The 20,803-nt window shown below is 35.3% G+C and overlaps 3 protein-coding genes across 3 annotated transcripts; 2 read left to right on the top strand and 1 right to left on the bottom strand.

Annotated features, from left to right (window-relative positions):
- Nucleotides 1-1,271: 1,271 nt before the first annotated feature.
- On the top strand, nucleotides 1,272-9,522 carry GABA-B-R2 (gamma-aminobutyric acid type B receptor subunit 2). Its single transcript, XM_066746777.1, has 16 exons — nucleotides 1,272-3,146; nucleotides 3,216-3,353; nucleotides 3,549-3,716; nucleotides 3,852-4,027; nucleotides 4,112-4,289; nucleotides 4,362-4,595; nucleotides 4,676-4,736; nucleotides 5,088-5,322; nucleotides 5,395-5,758; nucleotides 5,826-5,936; nucleotides 6,050-6,274; nucleotides 6,352-6,637; nucleotides 6,729-6,858; nucleotides 6,939-7,381; nucleotides 7,456-7,878; nucleotides 8,189-9,522. Exons 1-16 carry the CDS (start codon nucleotides 2,841-2,843, stop codon nucleotides 8,719-8,721), a joined length of 4,011 nt encoding a protein of 1,336 aa, XP_066602874.1. The 5' UTR covers nucleotides 1,272-2,840; the 3' UTR covers nucleotides 8,722-9,522.
- Nucleotides 9,523-9,677: 155 nt separating this feature from the next.
- Nucleotides 9,678-15,246, bottom strand: LOC136785625 (coiled-coil domain-containing protein 40-like). The gene is made up of 9 exons (XM_066746778.1): nucleotides 15,168-15,246; nucleotides 13,624-14,233; nucleotides 12,835-13,457; nucleotides 12,356-12,599; nucleotides 11,856-12,275; nucleotides 11,229-11,744; nucleotides 10,869-11,153; nucleotides 10,068-10,226; nucleotides 9,678-9,967 (listed from the first exon to the last, which is right to left on the bottom strand). The coding sequence occupies exons 2-9, from the start codon at nucleotides 13,798-13,800 to the stop codon at nucleotides 9,740-9,742; spliced, it is 2,652 nt and encodes an 883-aa protein (XP_066602875.1). The 5' UTR covers nucleotides 13,801-14,233; nucleotides 15,168-15,246; the 3' UTR covers nucleotides 9,678-9,739.
- LOC136785626 (uncharacterized) lies at nucleotides 15,119-20,745 on the top strand. Its single transcript, XM_066746779.1, has 4 exons — nucleotides 15,119-15,243; nucleotides 15,381-15,518; nucleotides 16,289-16,739; nucleotides 16,821-20,745. Exons 2-4 carry the CDS (start codon nucleotides 15,469-15,471, stop codon nucleotides 18,621-18,623), a joined length of 2,304 nt encoding a protein of 767 aa, XP_066602876.1. The 5' UTR covers nucleotides 15,119-15,243; nucleotides 15,381-15,468; the 3' UTR covers nucleotides 18,624-20,745.
- Nucleotides 20,746-20,803: the final 58 nt, after the last annotated feature.

The raw sequence follows: 20,803 nt of genomic DNA, 5'->3' as shown, positions 1-20,803 counted from the left end.
GTAAATACATATAAATGTTGATATTACAGACTCCTGCATCATTCTAACCACATGACTTACACACACGTGTAATATACTTAAAACAAGTATGTAGTACCTTATAGGAATAAAATTTTACCTGTAATGCATTTATATGTCAATTTAAAATGGTACTATAGCTAGGGGATACGAAAATCAGTGATAATTAGTGAATTATTTATATAACGATTTGTATAAATTACAAGTGAAATATCAACGAATCATTGATTCATTTAAAATCATATTAGATTATAATTCAGTTTTTGTTAGCTTGGATCAATATCCCCCACTTCTTGTGATTATAGTCTTACTTGAAGGTCGAATAATAATTAGACCAAACATGCACGTATAATAATGCGATTTGAGGTTTAAATGGTAAACTCTGGAACTAAGTGACTGATTTTGACATTTACACCTAAGCAGTATTTAGATAGCATAACAGTAACATTTATTATTAAATAGATAAAAGAAAGTATATCGATAATTAATCATTTAAAAGTAATATATTATATTTTATTATAAAAGTATATTTTACCACTCCAGGGGTAAAGTATCATGAAGGTAGTTAAGTAGTGCAAATCAATATATGCGCTCCTCTGGATCACTCTAAAAAATAAACAGAGTAATTACAGAGTCGAGTACTAGACACCATGCATACTATACTTTATTGATAAAGTTAAAATTAATAAGTAAGTATAAAACGAAAAAGTGTGAGAAAATTTAGGAAAAAGGAAAAATGGGGTTAAACGAGTTATCGACCGAGTCTGGCGTCATCGTGTCACGCCCATACTCTTAGAGGCTGTTCTGGAAAATAAGGGTAGTATTTTTAGGGAAAGTCTGCTTCTCGAGTATTTGAGACGCGTTGCATGCTCCATGAGTTTGCCTCTGGCTGTGTGCGTGTCATACACTAATATAGTATATATTTGAAAGCTTAGCCTCTCTTCACAATCGGGTTTACCCAATGGTTTGCAACATTTTGCATCTACCCTTATTCCTCTGATCGAACGTACTAACATAACCAATAAAATGATTATCCCAGCCCTATACGTGGCTCGCGACCTCTCGCGACAGTCGCGACTGGTCGCGACGGTCGCGACACTCCGAGAAGAGCCGGAAAAGACCGAATACGAGCCCGAGCCTTGAGACCGTGCCCGACAACCGAGTACCGCGCAATCCATATTGCGCAGAGCCCTATTTTCAGCTTCAACCCCCAAACCCCAAAGCCAATATCATATCAGTCTCCTACCCCGACGGCACACTAGTAGACTAACCTGCTTCTTCTTGCTACATCTATATGCCATTTTACCAAACGAACAACGATCTCCCGTCTCATTCTAATTTACCAAGAAAGTGAATTGAAGTATATTATACAAGAATATTGATAAAGTATTCTCTATTTCACTGTCTCTCTCTTTCTTTCTTTCTCTTTCTCTATTTCTCTCTCATTCTCTTTCTCATTCTCTCGTGCTCTCCCTTTTTAATAAATATAAATATACATGTATGCATGGCAAAAGAAGAAACGTGCTTCCTCGACTCGAATCGTTTTAGTGTAATTACTCTGCTAAAATGTGTGTTTTAACGTACTACAAGGACAATATTATTGGTCAACGACTCAACGAACTGCCTTTAATGAGAAGAGAGAAGAGAGAAGAAATCTCCTCTTTAGCTACACTGCCTGTTTGAAGATATGTAAATCTTTTCTCCTTACTTTTCTCTATCTATCCCTTCCTCTCTCTCTCTCTCTCTCTCTCTCTCTCTCTATTTCTCTCTATTTCTCTCTCTCTCTATTTCTCTCTCTATTTCTCTCTCTATTTCTCTCTTTCACTTAGTACATACACCCATTCCTTTTTATTCAACCTAATTAATTAATTCGTAATGCATAATAGAACGCCTCTTCTTTTTCTACTATATCTTCTCAATTATTACACAATTCCAAAGAGATGGAAGCTGAATGGCAAATAATTAGTGCTAGGTAACAGGTTTCAATCAATCGTCTAATAACAACATTGATGCATAATATAGTAAACAATGTTGAATAATATTACGAACGTTCGAAATGACTTATTATTTCTAGTAATAATGGATCAAAATCGATGACAAGAAAATTAACCTCTATTGCAATTAGTGGCCATACGAAAGTTTCATCAAGCCTATGTGAATTTAACATGACGATTGCATATATCCAAGGAACTAAATTAAAAATGTATTGCAATTGATTATATTGAAAGGTGTGGGTGTGCATGTGTGTGTGTGTGTGTGCGTCTGTTTCGCAATAAACGTGCATATACACGTAAAAACGGCTGTGAAAAGAATCGAAGAAGGACCTGCTGTATGGAAGATCCTTGGCTAAACTTTTCTTGACAAAATTAATACGAATGCATGCTTGTTAGGCGGCAGCTTGCATCACGAGAACAAAAAATAAAGGAATAATAACATGATTGGTGACCACAGTATACAATAAGGATAGAGAGAGGGAGAGAGAGAGAAAAAAAAAACAGTTAACGAAAAATGAAAAGAAAGGAAGCAAAAGAACCACAGGGATAGGAAAGGCCTTACTGTGTTGCACCACTCGAAACCGTTAAGACAACGCGTTCTCGAAAGTAAACAATCATGGATGCCTTTAGATAGTAAACAAAGTGAAACTGATCTCTGTTTGTATTTTTCACAAACGATGCGGACCTAAGTACAATGAATTATATAGTTATTTACACGCATAAAGTAAGAGGGAAAGCAAAAAACAAAGCAGTGGAAGGAAAAGTGAGGAGAAGAAAAAATCTCCATGATTTTGAAGCTAAACAGAGATAAAACAGAATTTATCCTCAATGGAATCTCTTGAAAATCGACGAGGGGAGAATTTTTATAGCTTGAGAAAGGTGGAATTGTTTTATGTAATAACATGGATGTTGATCTTTTTATTACCCGTCGATGGCCAGAAGCCATTGAATTTGGGTACCGCCAAAAAGAAAGACGTATACATAGCTGGCTTTTTCCCGTACGGGAGTCACGTACCGGAGAGCCACGTGGGCCGTGGCGTCATGCCATCGGTGAAATTGGCGGTGGATCATATCAATGAAAATCCAACGATCTTGAGAAATTATCGATTGCACATGTGGTGGAACGATACGGAGGTTTGTTGACGCATCGTTCTCTCCTATCGATTCACTCGCCTGTTCGCTTTATCGTTGTTTTTCTTAAAGTGTAACGCAGCTGTTGGGGTCAAGGCCTTCTTTGATATGATGCACAACGGACCTCACAAGGTGATGTTATTTGGCGCCGCCTGTACCCAGGTCACCGACCCCATAGCCAAAGCTTCCAAACACTGGCGCCTTACACAGGTGAGGAAAGCACAGAGATAAACCTAAAATAGTACAAATTGGTTGTTTTTCGCTTACCCTGACAAATCTGCACAATCAGATATCAATATATAGTCTGTATCACATGCAATGTACCATTTGTGCTTGATTATGTCGATTTTTGGACAAAGTGAAAAGTAACTATAGTGTTTTCATTATATTGAATTTTCTTTGCAGTTGAGCTATGCCGACACCCATCCAATGTTTACTGGGAACAGCTTTCCCAATTTCTTCAGGGTAGTACCATCAGAGAATGCCTTCAATGCACCACGCGTTGCCCTTTTGGTACATTTCAATTGGACGAGAGTCGGAACCATTTATCAAAATGAACCGAGATATGCGCTGGTACGTTTAATCTGTTTCTCATTTAACATATAATACATGAGGAGACACGGGAGTCTCGTACTAAGTATACAAAATTAAGCTAACTCGAATAAGATATATGATAAGAGTTAATTAACGAATTGATTTTCTTTTCAGGCTCACAACAGACTCGTTGCTGATCTGGACGATAGCGGGATGGAAGTGGTGGAAACGCAGAGTTTCGCTACCGAGGTTGCCTCAGCCTTGAAGAAGTTGAAGGAAAAAGACGTGAGAATTATCCTTGGCAATTTCGATGAGATCTGGGCTCGACAGATATTTTGCGAAGCCTACAAGTACTTTGCATTTATTTCAATGGAAAATTTTGAAATTCACTTAACTCTTTCTAGGCAACCTTACTTTATTATGAATTTTTACAGATTTGGCATGTTTGGTAGAAAGTATCAATGGGTTATAATGGGTACTTATGCCAACAATTGGTGGCTCAATCCAATCATTGGTTGCACTACCTCAGAATTATCAGAAGCTCTGCATGGAGCACTTTTGACTGATTTGCTACCTTTAACGACCGATAATAAAGTTACTATTTCTGGGATTGTAAGTATTCATTAGCATCGTTTCTTGGTATATTTACTAATGGTATTTTCTATATTTTTAATTTTTGCTTAGACTCCTGATGAGTATCGAGAAGAGTACAACTCGAGAAGGGCTAACGAATACTCGAGATTTCATGGTTATACGTACGATGGTATTTGGGCTGTAGCTCTGGCAATTCAACACGTAGCTCGTCGCATTAAGCATCATAGACGAGATCAGACCATAGCGGATTTCAAATACAGGGATGAACTGTGGGAAAAGCTCTTCTTGGAGGCATTAAGAAACACCAGCTTTGAGGGAGTTACAGTAAGTTTGTGCCTTGTGTACATGCATGGGTAATAGTGGAGTTTGCTCCTGCAACAATGAAGAATTTTTTTGTATTTTAGGGTCCTGTTAGATTTTACGAGAATGAAAGGAAAGCTTACATACTTTTAAAACAATTTCAATGTGAGTAGACTTTAACAACGGATTCAGAGTTAAATATTTAGACGTCCGTTGAACACGAACGTATTACATAACTGGATTTTTTCCACCTAAGAAACAGGTGCACAAGGGTTGATCAAACAATGCCACAATTGAGAAGGAGGGTTATTTTTTCCTTTTATTTTTTTTTTTGAAAAATTTTGCTATTTAAAAAATTATTGATTTCAACTACTCGTAAGCATTGAAAAACATTCGTCATAATGTAAGCATATATGCGTGTTCAATGTTCGTGCAATCGAGTCTGGACCAGATGTATTTGTTCCTCAATGCATATGAGAGATACTATGTGAAAGCTTTCATATCATCATTTTACAGCTGACAGCGAAATTAAGGTAGGGGAGTACAACGCGGTTACGGGAATATTGGATTTGACGCGTGGAAAACCGTTGCTTTGGAGAGGAAAGTCGCCACCGAAAGATCGAACTCTTCACATTATCGAGCAGTCAACGGTCAATATAACGATTTATGCGGTACTCACGTCAACGGCGAGTGTTGGTATTGTAATGGCGATAATATTTTTATCTATTAATATCAAGTATAGGAATCAAAGGTAATTCCTAGCTTACTGTATGAAATTTGGTAAATATTGTTGTACTGATAAAAACGAAATTTGATCATTCAGGTACATAAAGATGTCATCACCCCATTTGAACAATCTCATCATAGTAGGATGCATCCTGACCTATAGCAGCGTTATTGTCCTTGGCCTCGATTCGCAACTATCGAGTATTACAATTTTTCCATATATCTGTACGGCCAGAGCTTGTTTGTTAATGGCTGGCTTCTCACTAGCGTTTGGCTCTATGTTTTCGAAAACCTGGCGGGTTCATTCGATATTCACCGATGTGAAATTGAACAAAAAGGTCATTAAGGATTATCAGCTGTTTATGGTAGTAGGAGTATTGTTGGTGATCGACCTAGCAATTATGCTCACTTGGCAAATAGCGGATCCATTTTATAGAGAGACTAAGCAAATGGAGCCATACGTGAGTATATTCTTTCTGTCTCTTTTTGACTATATATAAAAATATAAATATATTTATTTACTTGTAGCCACATCCATCGAGCGAAGATATCATCATCATACCAGAGCACGAATATTGCCAAAGCAATCGGATGACCGTTTATCTCGGTAGTATATACGCTTACAAAGGACTGCTTATGGTACGCTGCTGCTCGAAAGAGACAATCTTTTCTATATAATAAACACAGAGAGTTATTTCTTTTTGTCCCTTTACGCTTTGATTGATTTGACGAGCGAATGTCTGCCTTTTCAGATGTTTGGGGCTTTTTTGGCTTGGGAAACAAGACACGTGAGCATACCAGCCTTAAATGATAGCAAATACGTTGGTATGAGTGTATACAATGTTGTTATAATGTGCGTCACCGGGGCAGCCATTAGCTTCGTCCTAGCAGATAAACAGGATGCGATGTTTATCATGCTAGCTGTCTTTATCATATTTTGCAGTACAGCCACATTGTGCCTCGTTTTTGTACCGAAGGTATAATAAAAGATTATCGCTAATTCCAACGCAAGAAATCCTTAAGGATAAATGACGATCTCTCATGTGTTTTACAGCTTATCGAGTTACGAAGAAATCCTCAAGGAGCGATTGATAAACGCACCAGGGCCACGTTAAGGCCAATGTCAAAAACGAGAAGAGATTCCACTATGAGTCATATCGAGGAGCGAATGAAAGATGCAACTGTGGCTAATCAGAGATACAAAAAGCAGTTGATTGAAAAAGATTCCGAACTTCAAATGTTTTTACAGAAACTGGGTGACGAGGAGGACACGCTGGATAGTCGGAATAGTATTAATAAACTTAATATTCCTAAACAGGAAGTCTCCATTCGAAGGGAAGGTAGAGTAGACTATTATACAGAAATTGTAACTGCTTACTACATATCCTAAAATAATTATTAATCTTTCGGATACGTCGATCGCTCCATCAGGTCCTTCGGTAACAACGGAAACGACCGACATTTCAGTATCAATGTGTAGCTTAAACTCCGCAAATTTTCAACCCGAAGGAGATTATGTAAATGTGCCTGTTGCTGCTATTCCTGAGAGTCAGTCGACAAAGTAGGTGCTGATTGTCATAAACAATCCTACTTTTTAATATACACGTACATACATATACTCTATACGTTATTTTTTTTTAGAAAGAAGGCATTTTCTTCTAAGATGGCGACTATAAGCAGCGACAACGAGCGCCAGCCACTGGTCGGTCAATCGCATGGGGATACGGAAACGTACGATAGCGTTGCTCAACAGACTAATTTAAAATATAAGGGTTATTCGGTTCTACGACAAGACGACCGGCACCATCACCATCATCATCATCATCACCATCATCATCAACATCACGAAGAAGAGTCCCAAACGACCAGGTACAGTCAAGCTGGAAAATCGACAGAATCGTTTTCCTCTCGGATTTTCTCCTTCGAGGACGCCAAAGCTACGGAAAGCATCTACCAGCAGCAGCAAAAACCAAAGGTCGCAACAACCTCGACAATCTTGAAGAACGTATCGTTTGGTCAATTGCAGGATCGGGATTCTCTTGACAAAGCCGCTGCACAATTCGTCCCTAGACATCAGCATCCCAGTTAGTATACTCAGTTAGATTTAAAGTTATTCAAACATTGTATTATCATTATTATAAATGTTTTTAAATCGTAGGCCCGAATGTCCAAGTCACCGAAGGATCGATGCGAAGAAGATACTCGACGAAAAATAACGGAATTGCTCAATCGCATCAGGAAATAGCTGAGCTAAGAAGGACGAGTATACCGACGGATTCTATTAGTTATATAAACACAGAAAGCATCGGAACAAAGGAATCGTTGAGAGGATCGGCACAAAGTTTTGAAAAGCAACATTCTATGGAGCGTGGCTATAAGCGAATTTTATCTGGATCAGGATCTGGTTCTGGATACAGATGCGAGAAGCACGGAGGAATGAGCAATGGTCTATCACAAACTTCTCCATCAACTATTCAGAAACAACAGCAGCATCATCATGTTTCTTCTTTCCATAACGCTAGTTCTCCAAACGTAGCGGCCAGCGTCAACGCTAGTCATTCTCATCATGTTGTAGCTACTGGTTCGTCTTTCACTGTATTTAGTTGAAATCCTCTATTAGTCTGTACATTTCATTGAAGTAACGCTAAGCAACAATTGTTTATATTAATTTAATGTAACTCGTACAAAACACTGGAAAATGAAATAAACGTATCATGTAGCGTATATTTCAATGAAATTTAACAATTTCGAATAATTAGCAAATTAAAGTTTACATAATGGCTAGGTTTAAAAAAAGACCTTTTCTTCGATAAACTGGCTTAGGATTAACATTTAGTCGTAGTAGTTCTCTATTGTATATATTATTATAATAAACAATCACTTGTCCATAGAGAGATACAACGAGATGATATCGACGCTGATCCAACGTTCGGTATCGGAAAAGTCGAGAGAGAAATGTCCGCATCTACGATTGATTTTGGGATCGTCTGGAGGGGAATGCCCACATCATGGTAGTCAGGCTAGTCGAGCAGCCAACAGATACACCGAATCGAAGCTACGCCAGCAGGCTCGTATGGAGTATGTACAAAGTACACCAAACGTCGCCACCATTCACAATCACAAGTACGGCTCGCCAGCTAATCCTCGAGGAAGCTGCAAGGCAAACGTTCGGATAGGTGATTCAAGCGCGGTCGTCATCAGCGGTATCAGCTCGGATGTTGTCTGCAGTTCTAGTGTCAATGTCTCCAAGTTGTGCAGTGCTGTGTCCGACGGTGAATTACTCGATCTTGCCATTCTACCCATTTTCCAAAAGCTCCTCACCGAAAGGCACAAAAATCTTTCTGCCAGAAGAAGCGTCTATGGTACTAGCATAGCCAGCTGTCCAAATATATCCATTAAATGTGACATAGTTGAGTACTTGTAATTCTAGAATTGTAGCGCGGATCAATTTATATACTATATACGGTATAGGTAGACACATATTATAGCGAACACTTATCGCATATATTAATAGTTTGTAGCTTATTTACATTATTGTACGTATACATGGTATACCTCGTCTATACACTTTCATTATCACTATATTGCTGCTGTGCAGCGAATTGATAGTTTACGAGATGACGTTTGATGCCTGAATATTAAAATAAGGAAGATTTTCAATGTCAGCTCCGAACTTCGTATATCGTTGAATTTTGGGCGTTCGAATGGATTATCTTAATTGCATTTATTATATATAGTATATATTATAATTTTTTGTTATTACTCCTATTATTATCATTATTGTTGTTGTTATTATTGAACGTATAGTATAAAAGACGATCACACGTGCGCAAGCATAAGTAATTTCCAACTGATCTGTGTGGAAGAAATGAAAAGTTTATCTTGGCCAAGCTATTATAATTGAAAAATAACTATCCTCTTTACAAACATTAAACTGTACTGCATCACTTATTTATATGTACACTACACTATAGAAATAGTGGACTGTCTTTGCAAATTCAATCAACAATCATATTTTCTATAAAATATTTCTTTCTACGCTAATATCCAGGGAATTTTCACTCTTCCATACTGGATGTACACGTTATGAGATACATGTGGTTTATAAAAACGGTAAATATACGCGCATGCACAAATAAACAAATGCACACGCACAAAAGTATAAATAAAATTAATCCTGTTGATTTTTTTATATTTTATTCATTAATGCTGGTACATATAATGACGCACTTTACCGTTAGTAAGTCAATATTATATATTTGCTTATATTTCTTCACAATGAGAACTTCTCACTAAACGTCATGCATAGTATTACCTCAAGCATAAGTTTAAAGTTTTCAATGCAATTATTTGTATTCTCTTCTATAAATAAATTCTAAAAGCCCATACTCCTTATTGCACATTTCTTAGAACATATGTTCAAATATATAAGAACAATATAGTCAAGAAATTTGCAAAGTCGATAAAATGGTTTGTATGTAATTGTTCAACATGGGAAAATTAAGCATCAGTTGCTCTAAAATATTTAGCATTTGAAAATGCTGTGATTGTTGACAGTCCTTACCTTGTGTTAGAACAATTTCATTTTTCGCAAGTGTTTTGTAACGACCATTTTTGATATCTTCCAAAAATTTTCCTTTCCGCTGTTTGTACGCTAGTTCCTTAGCGATCTATATAAGTTGATAATACAAAATTTATCATGGTTCTATTCACACAACAAACATAAAGTATATATATGTAATAACTCTATGCGTATGTAGTCTTACTTACGTAAATTTTCGTAAATTCTTGTTGAACGATGGTCTTTTGCAAATCAGCTAGTAAACCGTCAATAATATTAATGGATTGATTTATTATATTTAGTTTATCCATTTCTTGCCTTTGAAGGTTATTAGCTTCAACTATTCTATGTTCCATAAGATTAATTTTCTGTAAATCATAAGAGAGTCAATGGCAATGGAAGGCAAACAATATACTTTGTACATGGTATATATAAAAATATACGTAAAATAATATACATAAGTGATAATTAAAAAATAAAAATATTAGACTAAATACCATAAAACACAATTATTGAATGGGAAGCCGTTCTAGTTAAAATTTCAGAACGAAGAAATTAATAGAAACGCATACTTCATTCTTATCAAACTACGATTTTGATGAATTTTGAAGTTTTCCAAAAATGGACCGTGAAATATGCAATTTGGTAAAAAGATATATAAAACCTTCCCGTGAATTATTATAAATGCGTATGTTCAACTAAAAGAAGGATCAAATTTTTTAAGATTATCTAAAAAGCACGTGATCTTTAAAAAATACTACTTTTTTTTAAATTTAATTTATCAGATGAATAGTTCAAGATATCTTTTCACAAAATTTCATATTCAACGAATTAACTTAAAAAAACTTTAAAATTCCTCTGAAAACGCAATTTAATAGCAGGAGATCTGTATTCTTTCGATTTTTTCATTCTGAAAGTTTATTCCATCCAATTTCTCATTTAATACTTGTATTTTATAAGGTTCCACCGAAAAATAATTGTTTGAAGATCACCTTAATATAGACATGTACCTTGGATAACACCTGAATCTCCGAATTATCATCTTTCAAGCGTTTAAAGACAAAGTGGTATTCAAGATTTGTTCCCTTTGATTTCAATTTACCAACTGCATTATTCATAATAAGTTCTCGCCTGGAAATACAAGATTCCATATCAAGAATCAAATTTTCTTGGGCCTTTCTTAGGTGAGAGAGGCGAGTCTCCATTCTGTGTATCTCTGACTTCATCAATCCTATACTTCCATCCATATTCTTGTCAAACTTAAAGCTCTTTGCCATTTGTTCAGCCAGGAGTAACTTTAATTAATTTTCGTCAATGTTATTTCATGAAAAATTAAACAAGAAAAAGAGATAAAAGTAATAATAATTTACCTTTTTCTCCCATGACATGGCTTCAGTTTGTGCAGTAGACAGTTGCTCTTTGAGCATCCTAACATTATCTGCAAGCTCTTCGCATTCCTTCCTCAAGTGTAGAATAACAGAAAATTCGTATCTCATTGATTGTTCGTAATTATCTTCCATGAAACTGGTTTCATTCTCCAAATCGTTAGTGGTGGAATCATACGTGAGCGTGCGTGCTGCAGCTTGCACCAACTTGTATTCCAGGGCTTTAAGAATTCTGCAGAGCATACTGTTCTCCTTAGAATAATTCATCAAGGTACAATCAATCTTGGAGTTCTTTTGCTCCATAGTTGCGATTTGCCTCCCGATCGTGTGCAGACTTCGAAGCTGGTCATATCTCTCTTGGCTTTGAAGCAGCTGAAACCTTTGTCGTCGAAGCCACAATTGCTGGCTGGATTTGTTCTTCGAGTCGTAATCCTCAATATCCCTTTTGTAAGCGACTATGCTGATCTCTTGATAATTTATTTCTTCGGCTCCTCTGCAAAGCTGTAACGTAATATTCACATGATAAAAATGATAATATATAAAAAGTCTTCATTGTTTGAAATTGGGTTGATTTATATTATACAAGATATCAATCATCATGCTTATACCTACCATTAGTGCCTTAGCTATTGCACTATTCAACGACTGAATATGATCCTTCTTCTTTGCGAGTAGAGTGTCATGTCTATCCCTCTCTTTTTTCAGTTCGTTAAAAGTTCCTGAAACCTCTGTGCCACGTTGGGACACTTTAGATAACTCCACACGATTGTTCATACAAACACCAATAAGAATCTCCAAATCGAGCAAACAAGCTCCGTAAGAGCGGCTCGCTTCAATCATCGACGTTTCCTGGAGCTTCGCCGATTTTCTATTATTTAACAAAAGCGTATTTAAATTACGCGCCGTCTTGTCTTGCACCCATCTCGCCTCCAGATTTTCCAATATGCTCTGCTCCAAATCTGCTTTTCTCCTCGACAAAATGTCCACTTCGCGTTGAAACTCCTCGTTTCTCTTTACGAAGATGTTATATTTCTGGAACAATCACAACGTTATAAAAAGGAAAAAATTGATAAACAGCAACTGATAATTATAAATAAAAAAAAATTGCTTACAGACAGAGAAACGTCATACTCTTTCTGGCTGACATTCAGCAGGTTAATTATCCTCATTAGTTCACGCTCCTGACCTTCGATCCTCTCGGAGATTTTCGAGCTTAATTGCAAAGTAGCATTTGCAGTAGATTCCAACTTCTCATAAAATACCGTCAGATTCTCATTCTCCTCAATTTCTTTTTCCTTGTTCTTTCCAATCTTATCCCCTTCTCGTTGAAGACCACATAGCAGATCTCGTAATTTTCTACAATTAACAACGACACAATACTATACAAAATCTTTTTAAGTTTTTTATTCCATTCTGTTATTATATATAATCTTTGAAAAGACCCTTGAACTATCAATGTTTATTGCGTTATGCTTTTCTAACTTTAAAAACAATGAATAGCGTGACGTGATTATAACACAATGTCGACTCGTTTTCGTACAGTGCTCGTTGTATATAAATATTGATAGTTTTCAGGGATCGTTTTACGCACTCGCGCTCCAAATTCATCTCCTCCCGTAGCTTATCTTGTTTCGCAATGTTAACAACAACAGAATTCCATGTATCGTAGAAATTTTTCTGGTCTTTTAGCAATACTCTGAAATCGGTGTCAAGATCGATCAAAGAGCTTTTGATCAAGTTCTTCTCTTCGGCCTTCATGGTTACTTGCTTCTCCATATTACAAATACCCTCCCTCAACTTTTTTACCTCTTCCTCCAGTTTAAGTATAATGTAATCTTTGAAATGCTTCTCGCTGCTCAGTTCGCAACGAGTGAGTTTGTTTTTTTCTCTGCTTCTATTTTTAACAGCAATAGAATCCATCAAAATCTTCCTCTTATTCGACAATTGCCAATTAAAGGCTGATAAACTGTCGAGATCGGTGGCCAAATGTTCCGACATTTCTATCATTTTTAGACATTTTTCACGGGCTTCCTCATGTTCCCTTGAAATTACTTCCACGTTTTTGTGCAATTGGTCGCATTCTTTCAAAGTATCGACCAAATTTTTCTCATATTTCATCATCAGCCATTGTTGTTGGGCAATATTTTCCTGTGAATAATACATTTTCAAGGTCTCCTCTTTGTATTCTTTCTTTATATCACCTAGTGAAGCTTCCTAAAAAAAGCAACTTTTTACATTGATTTAAACTTGAGCGCTACATGCGCGCGCTTACTTATATATATATATATATAAACTGTGTAAATGTATCCTATCCTATATGAAATTCTTTGAAATTGAAATGGCAGTATAAGAATGCAAGAAAAATATGTTGAACACTTACAATATTTTGAATGTCTTGGGATAATCCATTACAGACTTGGAGCAAGTGTTTCCTTAGTGTTTCCTGAAACTTTTGCATCAAAGCATCATTCGGATGTAAGACATTTGGTGCTTCTTCGGTTTTTTCATTTTTGTTCGGTTCCTGAAGAAGTACACTCGTAGTGCAAGCATCATTCATCTCGTCACCCCTCTATCAATTTTTTTCTATTAAAATATTATACTTTTTTAACGCAAAGGTACATCGTTATAACCCTATCATGTTGCAATGTGAGGCACTGCCTACGAATTATACAAGAATAAGGCTGAATAATGCTAACAAAGGCTATATGAGTATAGTAGAATTTGATCGAATTATCTGCTTTGTTGATTTTACATCCATTATGGTAGCCATAGCTACTCATATACAGTATATCTTTCATATACATATGTATGTATACGTATTTACTCTTTCCTTATTCCTCTATTTTGTCAGGCTTGATATTCATTAGAAACCCACTCACTACTCAGCTCTTTACAAACGCTGAGTGCTGAGTAAATCCACTAAAATTCACCAATCATGTTGCGTATTTTACTCAGCGCTTACTATTAGGCGCTGAGTTCCCTGGATACACCTATAATAATTATATGTATGTACATACATATGTATTAATGTTACATGAGAACTTGTCAGTCGTTAGCCCAATTAAATCTAATAATTTAGGTAGAGAAGATTGTAATTATAGCCCAAAAATAATTTGTGTGGGATTAAAAATTTCACCCGTGACTTAATTTCTGCTCTACCTTTTTCATAATACCATTAAGGGGATCGATATTTTTAGTTGTGATTAATTAGCTTATATCATAAATTACGAAGAATATAGCTTAATTATCTTCATATAAATGGTTTTACTTGCCCTAAGACTAGAAGAGTAGTCTTAAAAAGAAGTTTGTTTTACAAGCAAAAAGTATATCTGCTTGATAAAAATTTCTAGCTCTAGTATATACTTTCTATTCAATTCCAAGTACAAACGGATTTAATTACCATAAATCTTAACTAATGGGAGAAACACTCCTATAAATTAAGTTACGTTAAATAAGTCATTAGATTGTCCGTAGGTAGATTCTCTGGATTATTCCAGATTATTCTGTATAGCTGTCTGACCAATAAGAACATAGAGCACAGCTACCAGATGATTCTAGATAATTCTATAAAAGTGTCTGTAGCAATGGCCTATAATGATCTGGCTAGTAGCCAATAGGGGACCTAGCTTCACAAATCGAAACTTTTTAAATAGGAAAGGACATTGTTATTAAAAACTAATACAGCCCAAGCGCATTCAAATTTTTTCACATTGGTGTTTTTTTCTTATTAATTAGTTGCAAAGAATTCCCTATATTTTATAAAATTTCAAATGTCAATTTATAATATGCTGCGTTTCTGAACATGTCGAGACTGTCGAGAGTTGAGTCGGATCGAGTGAAGCTAGCTGCTAGTGGTATACTATCTCTCTCTCTTTCTCTCTCACATTTGTAGGATTTTAGGGAAACAGGGAAACCATTACTAACCTTTGTTACTAAGTTACTAACCAGCTGCTGTCGTTTCACGTCTGACAGCTCCACATTTTCTTCCCGACGTTTAAAGGTAAAATTATTTGATACTCGAAGCATACACTATTACAAAAAACCTTATAATTAAAATTGAATTCATAGAACATTGGTTTTTCATATTAATTTTGATATAATACTACTATTGTAACGGGTCCTTATTCTTACCTTTAGATCTGACCGTAGTACACTCAGTATTGCTGGCTGGTTCAACTATCAGTAGACAGAGATTGAATTAAATCATTTCTCTTGCTATACAATAATGATAAATCAGCATAAGATGTATGGAAATGGATATAACAACCATCAGAAGTGAGTTAATTAAGCATTCTATAGAAAAAGACTAAAAGAAGTTTACTTTGTCGCTACATCCTTCGGGTATAGAAATCGATAATAGGCAGCGGCCATTTTATTTCAGACTACATCTTTGAAAGTTTGCTTTTATTACTTTTTTTGTTGCACGTACAACGTAAATACATATATTTGTTTGTATATGTTATGTATATACATAAGTAGCCTTACTATATATACGTTTAACGGTTATCGATCTTTACAAATTTTTCGAAATTAATCAATATAACAATCGAAAAATTCCAGTATAATACAATTCTTGGTACAGACAAACTGTTTTCCCATTTCCCATCTAAAAAAATTTGCTTCTTTCAAACTTTCTTCATAATATCAATTCAAAATATATATAGATTCTAGTATGTTAGTCTTAGATAAAATTGGTCTTCTGGGTTGCCGTAACTCCTTTCATAATATTCAAACACTTTTTGTCACCCTTGTTATATTAAGCTGAGAAAATGTTTTATTTCTTATTATTAAATTTGTTTTAATTATTTTGTTGAGAAAAACATGTATTGAAATATTACAAAGCAAGAAATAACAAAATGAATTGGTAAGGTATAAATAAGATTGAATATTTTAAATTTATCAGCCCATGGGTGACACTGTGGATTTTGCGAAAAATTAAATCTCTACATAAATTTTATTTAAAATTGTTTGTGAAATGATCAATTTCGCAACGGTAAGTAAGCTTTTTTGAAAGAAACACAGCTTTATATTTGTGTATTTTTTAGGCAACGTGGTAGTAGGGACTATACTAGCCGAAGTAGTACTGGAACTTATTGGAATAGCCAACAGCAGCAGCAAAGTCAAAAAGATTACGCAAATAAGAAAAAGAATCAGAGAAAAAGTCCAGGCGACTTATTAAAGAAACCAAATTGGGATTTTAATCAATTACCTGTCATTACAAAAAATCTTTATGTACCACATATTAATGTCATGAATCGTACTACTGATGAAATTAATAGATATCATGCTGGCAAAGAAATTACAGTTAAAGGAAAGAACACACCATCTCCTATTCAGGCTTTTGAGGAGAGCAATTTTCCTGACTATGTAATGGAAGAGATTAGGAAACAGGGATTTGCAGAGCCTACAGCTATTCAGGCACAAGGCTGGCCAATTGCACTGAGTGGACGGGATATGGTTGGCATTGCACAAACTGGATCAGGAAAAACTTTGGCTGTAAGCATAACACTTTATTTATACAAATTTTAATTTTGAAAAGTTTTAATATAACATTCTCTTTTCATTCCTTTTTTTCAGTACATCTTACCAGCAACAGTTCACATAAATAATCAGCCTCGTCTTAGTCGTGGCGATGGACCGATTGTTTTAGTGTTGGCTCCAACCCGAGAATTGGCACAACAAATTCAATCTGTTGCTCGGGATTTTGGTTCGTCATCCTGCATTCGTAATACTTGCATATTCGGTGGTTCTCCGAAAGGTCCCCAAGCTCGTGATCTCGAACGAGGTGTAGAGATTTGCATCGCTACACCTGGACGGCTGATTGATTTCCTTGAAAAAGGTACTACGAATCTTCGACGATGTACTTACTTGGTACTCGATGAGGCTGATCGTATGCTAGATATGGGCTTTGAGCCACAGATTCGGAAGATTATCGAACAAATCAGACCAGATCGACAAGTTCTAATGTGGTCGGCTACTTGGCCAAAAGAAGTTCAAGCACTAGCTGAAGATTTCCTTACCGATTACATTCAAATTAATATTGGATCCTTAACGCTGGCTGCCAACCATAATATTCGTCAGATAATTGAGATTTGCCAGGAGCATGAGAAAGAGTCGAAACTTGCGAATCTCTTGCGAGAGATTGCAACTGAGCGCGGCAGTAAAATGATTATCTTTGTGGAAACGAAGAAAAAAGTTGACGATATTACAAAAACTATAAAGCGCGAAGGGTGGCCCGCTATTTCTATTCACGGTGATAAATCACAACCCGAGCGAGACTATGTACTATCGGAATTTCGAAATGGCAAAACAATGATACTTGTAGCGACCGATGTGGCAGCTCGTGGCTTGGATGTTGAGGACGTCAAGTATGTGATAAACTTTGATTATCCGAATAGCTCCGAAGATTATATTCATAGAATTGGTCGAACTGGTCGCTGTCAAAGTGCTGGAACAGCATATGCATATTTCACTCCGAATAACGCTCGACAAGCTAAAGAGCTAATATCTGTTCTCGAGGAGGCAGGCCAAGCAATTAATCCGCAACTAACAGAAATGGCATGTATGCTTAAGCATCAATACGGAAAAAGCCGTCAAAGATGGAATCAGTCGAGATCCGTTAAAGAAAACAACATGGGAAGTCCTAGGAACAATGGCAGCCCGTTGAGCAATGGCTGGCATAATCAAAACAGTCCTCTCAACCACCATCATCAGCACCAGCAGCAACAACAACATCACAATGGCACGCATCAGGAGAGGACATTGATCCGCCAACCAAACAATTATCAAACCACTCGACCAAATACTTACCAATCCACTTATCAGTCAAATTATCATCAGCATCACCAGCAACAACAACAACAACAACAACAACATCATCAGCAACAACAGCAACAACAACAACAACAGCAGCAGCAGCAGCAGCATTTGCAACAGCAGCAGCATCATTTACAGCAGCAACAACAAGTACAACAGCAACCATCATCGCAGCAACAACAACAACGTCAGCCATTAAATTATCAGAACTATCAGACGAACGGTAATGGCAATGTCTCGCCTGTTTATCAGGGTAATAATGGTACGCCGCGTTACCAAAATCGAACAGGCTATCAAGGGAATCGATTCAACAACAGTAGACAACAAAATGGGTATGGTACTCAGAGCAACGGTCAGAGTGTGTATTCCATCCCACCGCAGTATATGCTGACAAACGGCGGCCATACAGATTCAGGTATTCAGAATTTGGTGAACAATAAATTTTTTCAAACCAATCGACCCCCGAATACCAATGCCTGCGCTTATCAGTCAATGGGCTACGGCCAATTTCAAGCAGTTCCACCTTATGGCTATCCTTATGCCCCCACTCCAGTTCAGCAATGATGCATTTTAAGCCCAAACCCTCTTGACGTCTAAGAAGAATGAGCGGCTTTAATCTCTTAAAAATACCTGCAATTAAGATTTCTCTTGGGAGTAGGTTCTCTTGAATATAGCCTTGATGTAAAATTTTTATAATTGAGTTCACATATTTCTGCAACATTTGTGATTCACTGAGTTAATTATCAGACGACATCGGTGAAAGTAAATGATCTAACAATACCTATTATAATTATACTATTTGCTAGCTGTAATTCACTAACCGAAGAAGTGTTGTCGATTTGACGTTGTTGAAACATGAATTGTAACTTGTGCTAAGAATAGATCATTTTAAACATAAAATGATCTGTTTAACATCTTCTTCATGCAATTTCTAATATGTCCATAAGTTCGTAATATTAGTATAATGTCGTTTAGTGAAATAAAATTGGACTTGGTATGCTCCTCGTCCTCTCCTTTCAATATAGATCGTTTTAATTTTTAGAATCAGTAAAAAAGGTGAAACTTTTTTTTCGACTGCTGTGGCATATTTTACTTTCTTGCTTACAATTTAGTACATGCGATTATTTAAACTGTGAAACAGATTATCGCACTCGAATAGCAGTATTGTTTGAATTGAATAGTTTCATTAATTCATATTATTCATTTACTTATGGAAAATTATATTAGGCACCAATACATTTCGTAATTATAAAATAGGAATAGAGCATATTTAATAAATTTCGTGAATAAGAGAAATAATAAACATATTTGTGTGTCCGAACATACATAATAATTGCAAGTTTATACTATTTCAATGAATTCAGAGAGTATCAAACAATTGACTTTTGCGATGTGGTAAACTAAAGAGAGGTCACAATATTGTTATACGTTAGTAGTAATAGCTCTTCATATGTAATATAAGTCTAGAATTTTTATTGAAAATGAAAAGGGAATCATTTTCAGTCAGTCCGAGTATTATCTATTTATAGCGGTTGGATAATAATATTCTTCTGGCAAAAAACAGGCTATTGACAAATGGTTCAACTCGAATAATTTATAATTTATTTTACATCTGTATGTTAGATAAATATGATTATTTGATACGTTATTATTTTATTTGCAGTGAAGTAAGCTTAAAGAACGAAAAGTACCCTTGACTTTATAAACTATTTTACATTTATTAAAGCTTGATGAAACTTTAGAGTACATTTAAGCTTTAACGGGTGCTTACCTGCCAATGCAATATGAAATAAATCATTTCGCTTCATAAAAAATTTAGCCAAATATTTTGTACCAAGGTATGAACTTCGTATAGCTCGTTTTTTCTAATAAAACATTTTAATTAAAAAACTATAAATATTTTAATTATTTATCAATGATAGTAACGTGCTTCTGTGAATAGACAAAAATGTATTTATTAATTATGTAGTATTATTATTATTATAATTATCTTGATTTTCTTTTTCTTATGTATAGAAAAGGATTGTTTTGTTTAAAATATGTTAAATCATTTCACAAGTACTTCTTCAGCGAGCGCATAAACGTGTATCCTACCTTGATACGTATTGTATATGAGTGTTATTTATACAGAAGAATACATTTATTACGTACGTAGGATAAATCAGAACATTGAATAAAATTATGTATAGTAATTTATTATGTAAATTTCCGAAAAATCTTCAATTATAAGAGCGAGAAGAATATGTGTAAGTGAAGCATGGATTTTTTCCACGCTCAAGGTAATATACCTTGAAATGAAAAAAAGAACATATTTTTTTAATACCGCGTAATTTCGCATCGCATATAAAGATATTTTCTGAATTCACGCCATTAGAAAGTATCAATTAACTAATCTCTTTTCATATTTTATACGTACAAATTATGTTGAGATCATTTCGTTATATTTCTTTAAGTTATTATTATTACTATATAAATATATATATATATATATACACACATACATAATATAGATAAGATTTTCTTTATATTGTTCTTATTCTTATTAATAAAAAAATAAGAGTGCCTGATAACTATTTTTTTACAAACTATCATCAATTTCATCAATTGGAATCTTATCGACAATTTTCTTTCAAATGTAACTTAACTTAATTATATATATGTTGCAAAATAAAAAAGAAAGACAACAGGAAGTCTTGGCTTTATATAATTATATTACAATAAACTACTATAGTATTAAGTATTCT

The sequence above is a fragment of the Prorops nasuta genome, unplaced genomic scaffold (assembly GCF_024137725.1).
Source record: "Prorops nasuta isolate Cenicafe-Biocafe unplaced genomic scaffold, Cenicafe_Pnas_1.2 PNAS00003, whole genome shotgun sequence".
NCBI lineage: Eukaryota > Metazoa > Arthropoda > Insecta > Hymenoptera > Bethylidae > Prorops > Prorops nasuta.
This window is presented reverse-complemented; position numbering and strand designations above follow the sequence as displayed.